Genomic DNA, 20140 nt, shown 5'->3' with positions numbered 1-20140 from the left:
GACTTCCACTTTTTTAAGCATTTGGATCACTTCTTGAGGGATAAAATTTGTAGAGTACGCGGCACAGATGTATTTATTTACACGTTAGCAAAGATGAATAGATTGTGATGGAAAATATTTCGAATAAATTTTCTTTATGTTATAAAAATTAAAAACAGTTTTGACTGCTTTTTCAAAACCTGCATTATTTTTGCATCAGCCTAAAATATCTTTACGGAAATGGGACTGCTTTTTTATTCAAAAAGTTCCCGGAGATTTTAATGTGCATCACCCTGCATTTGGCTCAGAATGGTTTCACCGTAAAGGGAGAGATTTTTTAAAAGCTCTAAATAATAGGGACATCGTTTTTGTTAACGATGGCTCCGCTACAAGAGTTATAACACCTTTGAGATATTGAAAACTCCGTTATGGAGTTGTGCGGGAAAGTGATTCCCAAATGGAGAAACATCCAGAAATTTTTCAAATGTCGTGTAATCTATTTGATTCTCAGCGACAAATGAAATGGCCACGGAGAGCTTCAATGAAGTATACTTCATTTTGCTTATTACATCTATTAGTTTTCGTCCGATTGACCAAATAAATTCTTTTCAATTAATTCATCTTTATTAAGTTTTTGGTTGAGATAAAAAAATGAAAAATGGCAAAAAGGAGGAAAAATTCAAAAGATGCGGTGAGATGGGAAGTTGGTGTCCAAGTGGATCGAAGACACGATAGCTCAAGTGGTAGAGAAGCGGCGTATTTACCCGAAGGTCGTGGGTTCGAATCCCGCTCGTGAAACCGACTTTTTTATCTCAACCAAAACCTTAATTAAAGATTAATTAATTGAAAAAAATAAATTGCTATGTTAAATGTCGAACATGATTAGGAATAGCGAGAGTTATTGTATTTCTTTGTATAAGACCAAAATTTGCTAGGATCATTACAAGTAGAATCTTCAGTAGATTTAATATATTCACTATGGCATTTTTTTTACGAGGTTATATGAACCCTTGGGGTGCCGATGTTTAAAAAGAAAACATTTATAAGTATGTCGGGTTCGAATACAGGGCCGCTGTATTGGAACCCGGTACCCTTGCCTTATAGTGATAGCGGCGAGTCAACGACTAAACCGTTGCAGCCACCGACGCAACCCCCCCCCAACATTTGATTTTTACAGCTGGATCTAAGCTTGATGGTTCTGTAGGTTGTGACTTCTATGATGTTCGGAATGGATATAATGAACAGTACCTCCTGCCATCTCTATGCAGTTCATTCACGGCTGAAGAGATGGCTATTTAAAAAGCACTAGAATACAGGTTTACAATAAGTTCGACAAAAATTTGCATAATTTTGGCCGGAGGAAAGCTGGTTTAAGACACTCCCGGTACCGGAACCCGAATGATAGAATAACCACCGGTCTTGGACCCATCAGTGAAAACCAGACTAAAACCTGCATATCTATTTCTAAATTCAAGGAACTGAGCTTTTTAGAGGTATGGCGGAAAACACGATTGTTAGTTCGTCGCGGACGAGTACGGGCGAAAAGGTCCATGGGGTGTCGGCCGGTCGCCCAGCCGAAGCACCGTCCCCAGCGCCAGTACGGCCCACCCTAAGACTTCATCAAAGCGAATCGTAAGCAACCTTCCAGGCTCTCATACACCATTGCATGTCGGAGGATGTCCAGGCCCCCTGTCGGTACGCCACCACCAATACACAGGTCGAGGATGGCGACTAAGGGCCGCGGAACCCGAAGATAACAAACGCTAAGTACTGCCCACAAAACACTACACATACAGAATACAATCCTCATCTGGAAGGGGGAGGGGTCTTCCGGTCACTGTGGGTGTCCATGAACTCTGCTCCTGTGACAATATCGAAGGAAAACTGAGTTATACGGCATTCCCGGGCCGCGAGGAAGTTCAGGTACCCGAACTCTATGCTATCACCTCGTGTGTAATGTGATGCCTAGTACTGCCAGCTGGCGACTGGATGGTTACCGTGCATGTCGGCAGGTCATGAGGGACCTGAGGCCACGCAGGTTGAGGGCAGAGCGGAGAAGCACTCGAATAGGCCGGGCGATCGGCTCCAAAGGTTGAGGATTGCACTCACATTGCACACATACAAACTTATAGGCAAAAAACCCTGAATATGATGAATATTGAGAAAAAACGTATACAATGAGAAAAGTGCTTACTCCGCCTAACCCGGGCCTGATGTTTCTATTAGCTTTCTGATCGCAATTTGGGCTTTACGTGAGAGGTTCTCCGTAGACCCTCTCGTCGTGCTCTTGATAGAAAGAGATGCTGACCTGGAGTGCCTCGGAAAAACGGTGGTAGTTGTCTGGGTTCCTGAACACATCGGTCTGGATGTAACGAACTTCAGACTCGGCGGCAAAAGCCGGAACGTCACACTCTCCCGACCGCACCATCGCGATCAGGCCCTCTGAATATGAGCGAGCCGTATAAACAATGATAAGGGAGAGATGACGGCGTCAGTGGGGGATCGTCCGAAACTCTCTTACCTGTTAGAGTAGATGACCCTCCAGTGGGGGGGGGGGTAGATGGCCCTCCGATGGCCTGTACCGGAAACAAGTAATAGCCCTTGCCTGGATAAGAATAGGCCATTCTCGATTGATACACGGGTACTTGCTCGTGGTCCAACCCCTCGCACAGTTGTCCCCTATGCATAGAAATGTCGCACGATGTGTCCCACATAATTGAATCGTGTCATGCCTTATCCCCTAGTGTGGAATGGCCATGCCGCCAGATATAAAAGGGGTTCTCGGGCACAGTAGTGAGTTTCAGGGTCCGCTCATCTGCATTTTAGGAAAATGGGAATTTTTTTATTGTATATAACCGTCAACATATGTGTTTTGCATAAGTGAGTGTATTTATCAGTGTGAATGGGGAGGGGCTGATGGTGAAACAGCATCTCCATCAACCTTCCAGCTTTGTGCGACTTGAGTCGAAAGCGGAATATTTATAAAAGTACTCCATTGACCCCAGTTAGATTAGTTTGTTGTTGTTTGTAGGTAGGTGGAGGAATATTGTGTACGCCATCTACTAAACAGAATGAGCGCGATGTACATAGGTGTGAATGTATTTATTCGTGTGGATGCATATTGAATGTGTGTTGTTATATTTCGCACGCGCTCGGGGCTGAAATGACCTAGCTGCCGAATGCCCCTGTAATAAAAAACCAAAAAACAACAATACTTTATTCATTATTTCAACATTTTACAATATAATCGGTTGGATTCGTCGAGGAGTTGTGAAGAATGAGCTAGTTTTGAAAAACAATATTTTAATTTTTTTATGGCGTTTCGATTTATGTTTTAATCGGGTCATCTTCAGGGCCTGGGTGAATTACAACCATATATTAATTGGGAAAAATACAATACAGATGTAAATATAAAAGCTGAACATACTCACATAAAATATTCTAGTGGTGTCATACTGGTGTAGTGTGAAATTGTTGTGATACGTGAATTTGTATTCTGCTGTTTTTATATGATTGTGACAGGGTGGGGACGCAGATACAAAATACGAAACTCGGCCAACACAGTGCACTCCGCAACAAAATGAAAAACTTTTTTGTCTTCCAACCTCCCTCCATGGAATACGATTTAAATACATTTGTTCACACCTTAGTTTTAACAACCAACGGAGGTCAAATAGTGTAAGGGTGTGGTTACTTCTTTGAGCAATCACTAGGATGGATTGTGGATAACGGGTTCAAAACTTTGTATAACAAAATACGTTCCGATAATCATGCTTGATGTAAACAGGCTTCTTTGTGAGTTAGCTTAGCTCTTTCTAATATTATAGTGATCCGTTCTGGCCAGCTGCCAACATTGTTCAGCGTTAAGCAAAAATTTGCTAACAAGCTATTTAAGACAACCAAGGTTTGGTTGAGGAGTTGGTGTGCGAGTGGATTGAAGTCACGGTAGCTCAAGTGGTAGAGCAACGGCGTATTGAGCCGGATCCCGCTTGTGACACTAGCATTTTTATCTCAACCAAGACCTTAGGTTAAAAATATAAATAATAAAAATAACAATGTTTTCGATGTTTTAGAGAAGTCTGCTGCGTTGGATTCGGAGCCGAGTTGGTTTGCAGTTACACTTCCGGGTTGTCGCCGAGGCAAAGGGAACTTTGCAAGTCTGCCCCGGAGGCTTTCCTGGCTCTAGCACAGGGCCTCAAACTGGGCCTCGCCGAATGCCAGTACCAGTTCAGGTACCACAGATGGAACTGCAGTACCGTCGCCAAGGGGCGATCTTTCGGTCAGATCGTCATACTAGGTAAAATTATGTATATTAATTACGGTTTTTTAACCACAATCTCTACTTTCAAACATTGTAAACATTATTTTTTCTGGCGTACATCGACAACGCTGTACTAAGAACGAAATTCTTTTGAATGCAGTGTATATGTTGTTGCATATCTTAGCGGGACTGAGGGTCTGTCTTTTCTTCTTATATTGCCATTAATGCGAGTGACCCCAGGGGAGCATCCTAGAACCCCTCCTTTTCCAAATATACGCAACTAATATTCCTACACCACCTAACAATATTATATGCTCCATTATTGACGTCACAGCTATCCTGTCAGATAATAGTGATTTTTACTTATCTAGTCATAACACCCAACATCATTTAACTCTTGAGATGGATAAAAATTGATAAAACTAAATCTACCGTCGTCCCAAGTCCATCAGATCGGATCGCAGCTTTATGGCAAGAGCGGGGGGAGTTTCGAGATATCAAGGCTTATCGCAAGGAAGTAACTTAGGATTAATTCTATACACAGTTTACACAACCAACATACCTATTTTCAATGTTGTAAGTATTTTACACTTTTTCACTCATAAATATTCTGGATAAAGTATGGTCTTGAAGAAAAAAGCAAATTCAGTTGTTACTGGCAAGCTTTCGACCTATTTTAAGGTCATCATCAGCGCAAAACAATCGTGAATATTTCTACAGATTGACATATTTAAATTTTTTACATGCGATCTCAAATTACCTTGGGACCCACTCAGTCCTAACATTACCAAGGCACAGCAGGACTGAGTCGGTCTTCAAGGAAATTTGGGATCGCCATTAAAACACATAAATTTGTCCATCTATAGAAGTCTGTAAGATTGTTTTCCCCTGATGGTACTAAAGTTGATCCAAAGCTTGGCTGTAGCAAGTAAATTTGCTTTTTTTTCAAGACTATACCTTGACCCAGATTTTCGTGAACATACGTGTTTACACAAAATACAAACTTTGCGGACGACACTGCAATCCGTGCAAAACTCACTCTCTGACTTTATGGCAGCAGAAGAAACCCGAGAATACCTCCACCTCACACCAGGAACTCAGTGGCACATTAAACACCAATGTACATATAACCAATAAGGTAATCCCACCTTTTGCTACCTTGGGTTCTGCATGAACAAACAGCAGAATTAAATGAAACCCACATACTTAAATTAAAGGACAAAAATTTAACCTGTACTCACACTCTTACATCGACTTAAGTTCGTAGTACAAACAATCCAATTCTTTCAAACGAAAGTCTTTTTTCTATACTCAAAGCTCGATCAAACTATGTACCCTAGACAATTTTAAGGATCTAATCCACCACACCTAGGCAGTCTTTTCTTCTTATATTGCCACGCCAAAGCGTGTCCCCCCCAGGGGAGCCTCCAAGGGTCCCTTCCCCTTTACAACCGACATTACTCTTCTTCCTAAATATTATATGCTCTTTTGACTGAAAACACAGCCATTGAGTTTTTAATTTTGATCCTTCCATAGCTAGTCATAACATAGGTAGGTTACAATCCTCCGTCACATCCTTACGTCTCTAACCAAACTGATGTGTGTAAAATAGGCCGTGTAAGAAAAAAAATGTAGAAAGAAAAGAGGGAGAAAAATGCAAATAGAGAGAGAGAGAGAGAGAGAGAGAGAGAGAGAGAGAGAGAGAGAGAGAGAGAGAGAGAGAAAGAGAGAGAGAGTGGAAAGGTAAATGGTAAAAATTCACTGAAAGAATGAAAGGAATTTTTCTCAATCCTAGCACTGGTGTACTACAGGTACAGTAAAAGATGTAATACCTTTTATACCCTCCTTTCTTTTTATTTACTACTATGACATGTCCTCCCTGCATCTCATTGGTGACGATCTAACAACCAACCATCCTGCATGCTGCCTACGAAGATGGGGCCTTTTGACCTTTCTATAACCCTATACCATTCTTCCTAAATCCTAAGAGTTTCAGCAATGGACTGGAAGTTGAGGAAGTGGAGAGGCTCTCCGCAACTACCTCAAACAGGAGGAAATTAATTGAAATTACGGTAGGTATAAGGTAGGGTTAACATTTACAAGATGTTAAAGTTGCCCTTTTGAATGTTGAACTTTGAAGCTAAATCTCTGTTAATAAAACAAACTTTACTGGCTAAAAGCTGCATTAAAATTATTTAATCACTTTGGTAGAGAAAAAATCTATCATGGCTAAATGATGAACAAAAGAAACTGAAATTGTTGATTAATTCATCAGGACAATTAAAATTCTTCTAGAAAGAATTAGTACTAAACAAAATACGAATTGATTTTTTCGCGTTAACAATTTTTTAGTACCGATAGTAGTTTTGTCACCAAGCTTTGTGGCATCAGGTCAGTTTCAAACAATAAATCATTGTAAATTTATTTACCGACTTTTGACTACTATACCGCCATAAATAATTCTTTGCCTAACACAGTGACTATACGTTCATAAAGATCGAAGGTCATCTCAAATCGCATTTATGGGAGCCGGGACGGAAGACAAAAGTACTTATGAAATTTTTATAATGAACAAGGAGATTAGCTGTTGAAAAAGCTTAGGACACTTAAAGCTATCTAAAACGGGAGAGAGAGTGAGCGTGTTTTAAAGAAAAAGAGAGATGACAAAACTGATGAGTAATTTTGCTGATGGAAATTCTAAAAATTCCATTTACCAAACCTGTTTTTCTACTCCTTTTCAGAAATATCTCCAGTTTCACCAAATGGCTTGTTCCCCGTTTCATTAAAATTATTATTAGTAATTTTAATGGGTGAGGAATTAGGAACCTCTGTGGGTCGTTTTGCCCTTTTCGGAAGCCGGCAGAAAAGGTCCAATCTGGATTTTGATTTTTGGAGCTTTTAGGCTTTTCAGCCATGCGGTTCGTTTAGGTTTTTCCGTCGGCCTTTCCGATTTTCTATGGGCCATTGCCTACCTTATTTTCAATTAGGCTGTCAATCGGTGTGTAAATAATCCACACATAAATGCAGCGACCCACTGATTTAATACATAATTTAAATTATATATTAAACTATTTATATTATATAAAGAACATAAACCAAATTGGAATGCTGGTCGGTAAACTGGAAGTTTAACTTTGGCGGTCTGAAGATGGGCCATTGCGCCCGAACACGTACAATCCTTAATAAATCAGGTACCATGGAATACCTGGTTTCTATTTCCTCCATAAAAAATTCATCTTAAAGAAAAGTATCTAACCTTGGTCTTAACAATACTTTGATTACGACAGCTTTAACACGTTTCGGGTTACTAAATTTTTTTAGTACTTTACTAAAACTACTAACTTTTTTACTACTTTACTTTTTAACTTCAAATTAACCATTTTTTAACTTAGTAGTATGCACTGTACAAATTAAGACAGCTGCGGGGACCCTGTTAGCTGAAGCCAAATGAACTCACAACTTAAGTCATTTAATAAGCTGCAGGGTCCTCTCAGCTGTCTTAATCTCGGAGAACGAATACTCTGCAGGGATTAGAATTGGCGAGTAGGGCGGCAGGAATGCAATCATATGATAAAATCATTCCACAACCTCTTTAACATCAGCAGTTTTATTGACTCTGGCATTTTCCATAATTAGACATACGTTACATAATGAAAACCCATCGAGTTTTGTAGACAGCTCACGTTACAAACGCAAAAGAGTGGGCTGTTACCGGTATATATATTCATATTTTTTGATAAATTAATTTTACTTTTTTTTTAAATGTAGATAAATATTTTCGCAAATTCTAGCCCATAATTATTTTCTCCCCGAATAAAAAATCCCGAAAGGGACGATTATTAAACTGGGTGAAAAATTATTAATTTGACAGAATAGTTCTATCCTTATAAATCGCAAATACAAAGAAATTTTGTTTTACATGTTATTATTTATTATCACCTAAGTGTTTTTATTGTTTTCAAGAAAGGGTTAACTTGAAAATAAAAAAAGGTTTATGTGAGATTAAAGAGGGTTAATTTGATATTCAAAAGGGTTAATTTGGCGGACAAAAGCTCTCTATATGCTCTTCAATAATCATTTTTAAGTTTCCTATTTCCAATAAAAGGTTACTAGTCCATGGAAACCTCACCTCAGAGCAACACTGAGCCACCACGAACTAACACCTGAGCGTTTCTTTTCCTCGGCGCACCACATGTAATTTCGACTTGAAGATCTAAGACCTACTTATGGTATGACGACTAACTTGGAAAGGATCAGGATTTATGATAGGATTGCTGTATCATCAGCAAAAGAGTATGTAATATTGTTAGGGAGAATAGGAATGTCGTTTGTAAATAGGAAGGGTCCTAGTATGTTCCCCTGTGGTACACTTGCTTTAATAGAATATAGAGTCGCCTGAAAGTAGTGAAAGTCCTTGAGCTTCCAAAACCTTGCTGCCACGATCGAACGCTTTGAGCCGTCCAAATAAATACGAGGCCAGCTCCTCTCCTTATAGCTCTATCTACTGCCGGTTATTTTGTAATCCTAACTGTCTACACTCTCCAAGTCTCATAGTTTTTATTTGTTCTTTGGTGTGTTATTATTTATTAATATAAAGAACTGCTGGAGTCTTGGATGTCTTAATTATTTTGCTTTATTTAATGCACCAGGGTACTGAATTAAGGCGTGTTTTAATCGGTATTCTAACCATCGTATAATGCAGCACTGATTGGGCTTTTAAAATTTGGACGGGCCGGCAAGGCTCGGTACACGTTCATCTAATCTTTCGTGTTTTAAGCAATTATTGGGTCTCGTTTACATAATTGCTTGATTTCTTGCTTTTATTCCTTCGAACTTATCATAAAAATGAAAATTACATATTAGATTGAGTAGTTTTACTAGCGGTTCCGGGAGCTTCTACTACAACGAAGCTTTTTTTAATGAAATGAATAATGCAAGAAATGATTTTATGGAACTGGGTAGGGATAAAAAAAGAAGAGTAGCCGAGCACCACGATGCACTGCATTACACGACCAAGGAGAGCTTTAGGTAGAAAATTCCATTGACCTGGATAAAAGGAACGATTCGAATTCTGTTTTTTTGTTTCTCCTCTAAGGCAATGTGCTGTTTAGAAATACCCTCTTGATCAAATGACAAAAGTCATAAATAAAACTTGCATCGGTGGATTTCGTCCCAATTTCAATTCAATTCAAACCATGTTACCCTTGTTTTCCACTTAAAAGGATGTTTGTGTTTTTTCATCAGTCCACGATCCAGCTAGGATTCAGAATTGTCGACACTATTTTCTCTTCACTATAGAAAAGAGCTGCTTGAATACGTTCTTGGATGTGGCCCATGTTTTCGATAGCGTCTTAAATGCATTCTACCCTCTACTTATAACCTTATCCTGGGATCCTGTTTAAATGACCGTTGCTTCAGAGTGGTGACGCTGCGAGTAATCAGTCGTCAGATCTACACAAGTCTCACAAGGGAGCATCCTTAGTCTAATTCTTGTTATCATTTACACTCCCTATACATCCCATCACAATCAGTTCTACTATCCCGAGTCCTATCAACCGAGAAGTTGTTAAGAAATATTAACATGTGAAATAGAATTTCTTAGATTAGCGATTTTTAAATACGCTGATGGACAAAATTAACGCGCCACCCTTAAATTTGAAAGTATTTTGATTTATTTATACCTTGAATGCCAAAAATAGGTTTGGCGTAAAAATAAGACATTTAAAAAAGAAATATTTATTACCTAATTAAAAAAAAACTTAATGAGTAAAGAACCAAAAAATCAAAACAAATAAATTTATTTATATTATTTGTTGGAGTCGTGAGGAGCGGTGAAGAATGAGATAGTTTAAAAAGACGCCTTTTTTTTGCTGCGTTTCGACCTTTATTCGGGTCATCTTCAGGGCCTGGGTGAATTACAAAACATATGTTGATTGAAATAACAAACAAAACACAACATAACAAAACATTCCAATCAACATTTGTTTTGTAATTCACCCAAGCCCCGAAGATGTCCCGAATAAAGTTCAAAACGTCGATAAAAAAGGTGTTTTTCTAAGCTACCTCATTCTTGACCACTCCACACGACTCCAACAAACTATTAAACAACCTGTCACCATAAACCATACAAATAAAAACGTTAAAAACCCTTTTTTGTCCCCCCCTTAATTCCAATTATTTCCACCTCTAGCACTAATCTCCGTCGTTAAACGCCTTTGCATTGGAAAAGAGTTTTGGTAAATCCAGAGGAATTCTTTCCCATTCATCAAGAACAGCCGTTTCCAATTCTTCTAGGATGTTAGGACCTTTGTTTCGCCGCCGTGCTCGTCGCTAAATTTGGTCCCAAAAGTGTTCGATTGGGTTCAAACCTAGATTCCGATCTGGCCACACCAAGCACCCAATTCCAACCTCATTCAGTAAGTCATGCACAATACGTGGACAAATGGCACTACATCTTATTCCATTATGTCTTGTATGTACCTATGTGAAGTTAGAGATCTTCTTCGCACAACAACTGCGGGCATTAATTTGGTGCGGGCGTCCAAGGAAATTCTACCCCAGCAATCAATGACCCACCATGGAATATCACCTGGGAACCATACAGCATGGGACATACCTTTCTCCTGACCGTATCCATGTGAAATTACGTACATCTGAAGATTTGAGGCCAACTCTCACTTCAACTGTAAAGAGCACTCGTCCCCGATCTTCCAATGTACAATTCACATGTTCCCGTGCGAATGACTGGCCATTTCTGAGCTGCGGAAAGAAGAGGGCCAACCGAGGGCCGGACTCTGCGATTATTTTCATTGAGCCTTCTTCTTACAGTCCTGCAGGAAATCGAAGCATTCCGGACTTGGTTTCTTATTCAGGTTTCTTATTTCATTTTCAGTAATGATGCTGTTATATAGAGCCTAATGACGGATGGATCAATTGTCTCTTACGTCTGTAGACCTAGGTCGACCCTCCTACGGTGAAGCCCTGTTTCTCTGAAGCGCCGAAGAACCCTTCCTTTTGTAGAGTGATTTACACTCTGTCTCCTGGCGAATTCGCATTTGCTATATTCTTCCCCTATTAATGTTATGACCCTGACACTGTCTTGTTCGTTCAAATACCTGACTGGGGTCATTGAGAAAGGTTTAAGAATAAGAGTAATATCATTATATAATAATATAATATAAGCATATAGTATTATATAACATAAGCTTAACAGAAAACGATTTTTAGGCTTAGCAGAACGGAACGGCATAATGCTATTTTCTTGTGAAAAATAACCCTTTTTACATTCAAATTAACCATTTTTATCTTCAAGTTAATTCTTTTTATCATTAAATTAACTGTGTTTACATTTAATTAAAATTAAATTAATCTCGTTCTTTAAAACATAAAAAACCTGGTATAAAATATAATGTTACCATGTCACGTAAAATACATTTAAAAAAAATATATATAAAACAATTGGGCTCTTAGAAAACCATATGAAAATTAATTACTATTAAAATTAGAAGAATCTTTTGTTTTTATATATGATTTTATATCATTTTTAATTTTAATTGCAAAAAAGCCCAATTATTTTGTATTTAAAATAATAATAATTTATTTTATATTTATTTTTATATAATTTTCAGTTTTGATCGTAATTGATATTCATTTAGTCTTCTAGGAGCCCAATTATTTTACATTAACAAATACTCAAATACACAAGAATTTTATTTTATAGACTTATATTTCATGCCATCTCTTGAGATTTTTAAACTTTAAAGATAGGATTAATGTCAAATTAAAAAGAGTTGTTTTGAAGTTTAATAAAGGTTAATTTGAAGTTAAAAAGGATTAATTTGGAATATAAAAGGGTAAATTTGATGCAAAAATTATACAGAAACTAAGCAGTGTGTCCATAACCTCGTCGTTACGTATCCCGTCATTCACGCCAATAAATACATTCATTCAAAGTGGACCACTTTAGACCTTATCAACAATTAAAAACTGAGCCACTGTGACCAGCTTAACCATGCCAAACTCTAATCTTTCACGTTTATAAATACATTCGTACTGTGATATTATATCACAGACTAGTTACAGCATAGACTAGTTTGTAGGGTCCGTTTCGATTCGATATTCTCTCAAACTCGCCTTCATACGTCCAAACTTTCTAGCTAATAAAAAGCAGTCACACCTGAATAAAAGCCACATATGAAGATGTTTCTTTTTATGCTACCAATAACATATAATAAACTCAGTATTAGCTGAGTATGGCCTATGCTCCATAGCCACGGTTTCACCGTGTATTTGATATTGTGTAGATTTTCCGTCTTGTTCATCTAGCGGGTGTGTCAATTATTCCAAATAATTATTTTCATTTACTGTTTTTCGTCCGCTTGACTGACCGGAGTCTCCGGGTCATGTGGCAGGGCTGCAGATCGTTAGTTATTAAAAACATAAATTTTAATATATTATATTTAAATTTAAAGTTATTTAAAGTGATTCATAATTTAACATATAGTAGAATTGATGATGGGTTTTGGTGGTAACTTAGAGTAGTTAAATATTTATTAACTTTTTTCAAGACGGCAGTTAAAATCCGAGGTCGATCATTTTCGAGTTCAATTGTCGCGTTCTCACGAAAATAACCCATCACACGCCACCTCTGCCTCACGGGCGTTTCTAACAAAATGGAAAAAATACGAGTACAGAAAAAAGTATTACAATTTGTTCGATTATTACCACAATTTAATTCAATGAAATTAACATTTTTTAACTTAAAAAATGATTTTAAACCTCTAAAATTTCACTTCAACTAGGTTTTCCGAGTAAAAATATTAAAAGTGACGAAGGCGTTAGAAAATTCCAAGGGTAAGTCGATAGGATAGCAGCACAGTAATGTGACTAAGTCTTACAATTAGCCATTTTCATTTTAAAATAAGATGCCGCCAAAACATTGACATAAACAAGGGACGAAAAAATACTCACAAACCCTCCATATGTTCTGACAAACCGAAGTTGTAAGGAGATCCAGTCCATGACGATCGGAAACCTACCAACTGAAAATAAAATAAAAACGAAATAAAATTACAATTTATTTGCAAGTAAATCAAAAAAACACATTATTTATAACGCCACTGTTGCATATGAGGTGTTAAAATTAGAGGGGGGGTTGAAGAAAATGCGCTGCTAGATTAAACAATTCTTGAGCCTTGAAATCAAACTTGGATCAGTCTGACTCTCTTTTGATGATGTTTTCAGAACAAACTTGTTAAATTAAAATAGAACATTCTCGCAATCAAGCTGTTTTTGTTATACCAGAACGGTCGCTGAGAAACAGTCTGCTGCAAACTATCCAAAACTGGTTTTCATTTCATCTAATGACAAGATTGGAAAGTGGGACTCATGACTACAATCATCCAGCAAGAAAAGAGTTTGCAAAAAAAAATCAGAATTTTACATAGGTACTGTTCTGTATAAAAAACCTCCAAGATATATCTCTCGACCATCCAAACAAAAGTCCATATAATTTACCTGAGACTATTACAAAAAATGTAATATATAAAAATATTCAAGTCTGAATAAAGAAAGGTTGTGTGGTGTTTTTCCCCTGTATGAACTGATTGTAAATCCTGCAGGGAATCGATTAACGTGCAGAAGGTTATAGTTTTTTCGTTTTTTTTACTTGGGTGTGGCGATGATGCGTCGACGATCTGATTAGAGTCGGTTGAGCCCCTGCTTAAATGCATGCTGGTTGCTGTAAAGATGGCGGAAGGAAACGTTGCTAAGCCCCAAGCAATCACCACAGTGGTCAGCTGTCCAAAAAGCAGGCCGATATAATTTAGAAATTAGTGTGCTTTCCCAGCCATTAAAAATGTTTCAAGAACTTAATCATGTCAGGGTCACATTAGCGATCGGATGTGTGGAGGCCCTAAGAAGGGTCGGTGTTGCCATGGAGTTGTGAACCGTAGACTATCACGGCGGGTGACGACTAGGCATCATGGCTGTAGAGAAGCCTGTACGTGCAGAAGGTATGGAGTGTTAGGCTTCGGTCAGATGTGAGCCAAGTCGGCTGTCCAATGAGTAAAGAATGTGAGCAGTTTCGAGTAGCCTATGTTGGTTGCTTGATACATTAGTGATGAGAACTCGTCGTCGAGTCTGATAAAAGCCCTAAATGCATGTTCATTGACTGTTATTGGAAGGCTGAATTATTGTCTAGATAATTATTGTCTAGGACTGTTGATCAGTGACATAGTCGAAAAAATTTAATAAGCATTGGCAGTCACAACATAGCCCCTCTTGATCGGGGAGACTGTCCAAATAGTAGGCTGATAAAATAGAACGTTGGCAGTCATAACACAGATCCATCTAATGCTGAAGAATGTTAATACCAAGATGATAGAATAAGAAAGTTGCATATTCTTCTCATGCCCAATCACTAAAAATGTTCGGAGGAACAAAATCACGTCGGGGTCAACACATTAGTTTATTCTCGTTGTTTGAATGAAGTTACTTACATTCATATTCGGAAGGATGAAGGACGAAGTAGTAACGTCTGCCAGCAGTGCGCCTGCTGGAAGCCTTCTGTTAGGCGATAATTTACAGAAGTCTAAGAGAGTGAAGGACTTCTGAGTAAGATCGACGATGACCCTGATTCATAAAAGAAGTACAAACTAATGTTCCGAACGAGTAACCGTTTTACTCTTCCTTTAATCTTTTCACTTTTTTCATACCTTATTTATCACTGTTCTATGAATTTTAATTTTTGACTAAATAAAATGTTATTAATATCGTAATTTAAATACAATATTTATGACGGTTCGAAGTAAGCAAAGCAAGTTAATATGTTAATTTAGCAAAAAACAAAGGTGGTATTCGTTTCTAGCACACCAAAAAACCTCTGATTAGAAATTATTAGGAAAATAGAAAATTTGTATTTTAAGGCTTTTAACGGTGCTTGATTTGTTTTAACATCGGGATTTTTTTTTAAATTTTTTTTTCGCCTCCTTACGAGCTTATTGAGAAAAACGCTCCGACATATATGAAATATTTTTCGACCTAGTATCACCAATAAAATGCTTCATTAAACTCCGCGATCCCACGAACCATTTTGAAAGAAAAAATCAAAGAGACGAAATGTGCCCACCCGGGTACATAGACCATCCTCCAGATGGCGGCACACCGCGGCTCTTAATCCAAGATTAATATTGTCGTTGTTTCACCCCGTCGTAATTATTTTATCTTTCATCTTTTTAAAAGACTGAGCGTTTAATGTAGGAATTTACTCGGTCAAATAGTCAGGTTTAGCGTAAACGTTGATATCTAGAATTATATGGGGAACATTGTATTTCTAAGGAACCCTTTATGTTAAAAGACACCCTCCAAAGTGTCAGTGGTTTTTTAATTTTTTCCCGCGAATTATAATTTATAAATTATTAAACATAAAAAGGTTACAACAAATATATGTAGAAGGTTATATAGCCTTTACCTTTCGGACTTATAAATTGTTGCACTTACTTACTGGAATTTTTTAAATGAATAAGACAATTTTTCCATTCCGATGCCAAGGTTTGTATATTTTTTGCAGAGATACTACACTTCTCATAATGTGATATATGTATTATTGGAGATTTATAAGAGAGGTTGATTTCGGCGAGAAAAAATGAAAATTTGACAGCTATGGATTTGTCTTGCGTTATTTTCTTTGACAAATAAATTACTTATCATATCTCATTCCTACACGTCTCCATATAGAGCCAAGGAATCAAAGAGACGAAATACACGACATGATTTCCAAATGAGTAGGGTTTCGTTTGGATAAATTGATTTGGTCGTTTTGTTTGCATTAATAATATTTGTTTTTGACATATTTGGTTTGTATATTAATTGAAAATGTTTTCTCTAATATTGTAATATTATTACAATGAATGGTACAAGTGATCTTTGTGAACGGTTGTTAATTTGTGTTCAATTTTCGTTCTTTTGTACTTCGTCGTAGAAGCGTGCAATAAAACAGCCTTGTTTTGGTGAAACGCTGCCGTTTTCAGGCACAATTCTCATATCTCATCTGTACACGTTCTCTTTATAGAACCATGGAATGAGTCCTTCAGGTAAGTTGAACATATCGAGCGACTTTTCAGTACTTGCCTGACAAATATGCGGCCTTTGGCCCAAAAGTACGTTTGTCAACCTCTCAATGTCTATTCTTAATCGGGTAAGTATGATCCCACTTCTACGATTAAGTTCATCCGAGAGTTTTTAGACTTGATATTTTTAGAAAATATTTGCTTTCTGAAAAATGAAACTTAAAGTTAAGAAGATTTTTTTACCTTAATAAAAGTTTGTTTATTTAATAAAAAACCAAATATATTATAAGTTTCAGTCCTTTTTCTTATGAAATTCAAATTAAGCTAAAAAAGTGAGAAAAAAAGTTTTTTCTGCCTTGATAAAATGTTTTTTATTAAAAAAGAAGGCCTGGATTTCTTATGTTAAATCGAACCTTTTAGATGTTATTCCCGTTCCGAAAGCTATGGAGTAAAGGAAAAACGATTTTTCATCTGATCGAAAGGTTTTTATTAAAGAAAAAATCACGGCTATTATTAACTAAAATTATTTTTTTAAATGTTATTAATTTTCTTAGGCCAAGAAAGTGTCGAAAGGAGTGTATTTTATCTTGATAGTACGTTTATATTTATCAACGCTCAGGTATTATTAGGAAAAATCTTTCTTTTTGACGATATTTGTTTTCTAAAGCCTAACACGTTAAAACAAAAAGAAGCTGTTTGTCTTCATAAAAGGTTTTTATTTGACATAAGCACGTTTTATTAAACAAAGCTGCTCTTTTACGATGACATGCCCTTTCAAAAGGCTAAAAAATGTAGAAATGACGTTTTTTGTTTTGATAAAAGGTTTTTATTTGAAAAAAGAATGTTTTATTAAACAAAGGTGTTTTTTTATCAATACTATGACATGTGCTTACTGAAAGGAAAAAGTGAAGAAAAGAGGTTTCTGTCTTGGTAACAGGTTTTTATATATAAAAAGCATATATTTTTTAAGGCTTTTTTTTAATGATAAAACGTTTTAGATGATATTTAATTTCTAAATGATAGAAAGTAAAAAAAAGTGTTTTTTTTATCTTGATAAAAGGTTTTTATTAAAAAAACGTAGATGTTGTAAAATACAACTGTTCTTTTTTGATGAAATTCGCTTCCTAAATGCTTAAAGGTAAAGAAAATAGGTTTTTGTCTTGATAAAAGGTTTATATTTTTAAAAAGCATGAACATTGTACGGTGAAATGAAATAATAATAAAATAAAACCGTATGCATAAAAACAAGTGTCGAGTTGAGCTCGATCCCTAAGGACCAAGACGACTTTCTTTCCCACTTGCCCCATACCGAGGGGGAGTTATGGAAATTTGGCTTGGGATAGTGTACGCTTTTCTCTGGCTCTTTTCACCTTACACTTAAACAGATTATCCTCCGTCGGGTGCCTTCTAAAGCGCCAAAAATCCCGCGTTTTCGTCGCGCGCGCTCGGGCGCAGTCTTCGTCCCAAGGTCCCAAAGTCTACAAGTAGACCCACGTGTCCGGTGATTGATGAACGTTTGGCCAACACCATAATCGTAGGGGGTGACGCTCGCTCAGGGCTAAACCTTACTGCTGTGCATAGATCCGTCTGGCGAAAGGTAGACAGAGCACAGTGTGAGGCACATCAGTGCCGACACGCGGAATGCGACCGCCTGAATGTTCATATTAAGTCTCACCTCATCCGCGTGTATATTATATCTTATTAATATAGTCATTCCACCGTGTGCCCAACCCTCCCAGATCGAGCTGTAACTCCCTTGCGAAGGTTTGATACCCTCTCAACCGAAAGTGGGCCCCGGGAGGGATGCAGGTCTCCATGAGGAGTATCGACATCGGAGCATGTTCCCTGTGAAAGAATTGCGGCATATTTCTCTTTTTTCTAATTTCTGTCCAGTTCTACTGCCAAATAGACTCGATTAGTCGCTTTTAACTCTATTTTCTTTTGCCAAGTTAGGTCGGGGCATTCCCTTCTTCGACCCCCATTTTGGTTTTACAGTTAAGGTGGGATGAAGGAAATCTTCTGATTCCGGGGAGGAGCCTAGATCGATAACCCAAGCAGTCCTGTTTACTAGCAACACCTCCACTGAATTAGACGTTCCAATGACGAAACTTGAAAGGGTCCAGCCTCTGGCTGTGGAGGGGTTTTCCCCTTCGGCGATGTTTGAAAGAGATGTTCATGTCATTCAGCCTTCTCCGTGCCCGTCCTCCTGCCAACAATCGACCTGGCCTCCCGGTAGGAGAGCCTATCTACTGATTTTATCCGCCGTATTTCAATTTCTTTTATGAAGACGGGGCAAACGCTAGGGCGGGCAGTGTATGCTCCGCCGCAGTTAACTCAAGTTGGAGGGTCGCTACACGCCGACTCTTTCGGGTGACCTTCCCTTCCAAACTCGAAGGTCGCCTGCAGCGGCCTTCAGCGCACAGAGGTACGCCCAAACCGTTGGCATTTGTAAAAACGTAGTGGGGCTGGTTTGTAAGGGTGGAAAGGTTAATCTATAGAAGGCCGCCTATTTCGTCAGGGCATTTAGGCGTGTCAAAAGTGAGGACGAAACTTGCTGAAGGAACAAGCTGACATTCCTTCGGTTATTCATCCTCCTCACTTTCATCACACGCTGGCCCGGGAGAGCTTCCTTCATGGTTTTGATGCTGCTGTTCAGTATGTCACGGTATGACAAAACAACACGAAAGATTTTCAGCCTTCGGTGTGGTGTCACAGAGACCTCATGGTAAGCCTCCGTAGTGGTACCTGTAATTACCTTGAACTCTTTCTCTCTTCCCAGCCCAGAATTAATTTTTCTCCCTTATTTTTGGTTACACTGGTCGGCTTACATAGTTTGGCTATTTCATAGCACAGAAGGAACAGACATTTAGACGTGAAATCACCCTACTTCTGTGCAATTACATAACTTTGTCAGTAGGGTGATCCCAAACCGGCCGAGTCTCTGTGACACGTCTTCTCCTCTTTTTTGTTCTTATTTTTAGCTAATCTTTCTTTTGTCTCTTTTGGGCGGATGACATTGGAGATGTTGGGACATACGGCTCCAACTTCACCGCCTTCGCATACTTAGGTGTGCCAGTGTCCGCCTTTTTCCTCTTTGAGGATGTGAGCATCCACTCGTTGTGTCCGGTATTAAGTCTTAGTCCATACAAGTTTTCATATCCCCAACCGTTGTGTCACCGACTATACCGCTATTGAAGGGCTGCTGATTTGCAGAGTCCGAGGCAGCCTCCGCCACCGACTCCGCCGGCATCTGACCTTCCGGATCTACGGCCTCTATTTGCCTATTTATAACATTGTATTTTAGGCTATGGGGAGTGTTAATCCCCGCAACCTAGCCAGCGTGAGGCTGCCATCTCCTTCGCTGGCACACCCCTCACTGCTCGCTTCACCCAACGGCTACTGGCCTGGAGACTGTGTCCCGATGGCGAGAGTTGGAATGAGGTCTTCTAGGGGCGGTAAGTCTAGGGTGTGTATTGTTAGTGTGCTTATGGTCAGTATGAGTGTAAGTTCCCCTCAGTTTGCATGGTAACCCACAGCCACTCGGGGGCTTGCCGGGCTGTGAGAATACCCCCGATCGGTTCGCCTACGCACCACTAGACAGGCCGGCCCCCAGAACTGAGCACAGTGAAACATAATTGGATCTTTAATAAGGGTGTCTTTGGGAGGGTTGTGCTCGTGTGTGCAGCCAACACAGCCACACCCCTCAGACTTCCCCGAAGCTGGCCGTCTCGCCCGGCGGACCACCTACGCCCCTGTCCCAAGCCCTCTTCCCCAAATACTTGCCCAGGACAAGTTGTCGTAGGGGCGGCAACCCTAGGGTGTATACAATGTT

General features: G+C 38.6%; 1 protein-coding gene across 3 annotated transcripts in view; it reads left to right on the top strand.

Annotated features, from left to right (window-relative positions):
* Positions 1–20140, top strand: part of LOC106671019 (protein Wnt-7b) — a 125892-nt gene that overhangs the window by 87917 nt on the left and 17835 nt on the right. For all 3 annotated transcript variants that reach the window (XM_014401758.2, XM_014401756.2, XM_014401757.2), the window contains one exon: positions 4053–4276. In XM_014401758.2, coding sequence (XP_014257244.1) covers positions 4053–4276 — 224 coding nt within the window. The remainder of the gene's footprint in view (positions 1–4052; positions 4277–20140) is intronic.

The sequence above is a fragment of the Cimex lectularius genome, unplaced genomic scaffold, assembly GCF_000648675.2.
Source record: "Cimex lectularius strain Harlan isolate CLEC.00 unplaced genomic scaffold, Clec_2.1 scaffold117, whole genome shotgun sequence".
In the NCBI taxonomy this organism is placed as follows: domain Eukaryota; kingdom Metazoa; phylum Arthropoda; class Insecta; order Hemiptera; family Cimicidae; genus Cimex; species Cimex lectularius.
Note: the sequence above shows the minus strand (reverse complement) of the source record. Positions and strands in the feature narration are given on the sequence as shown.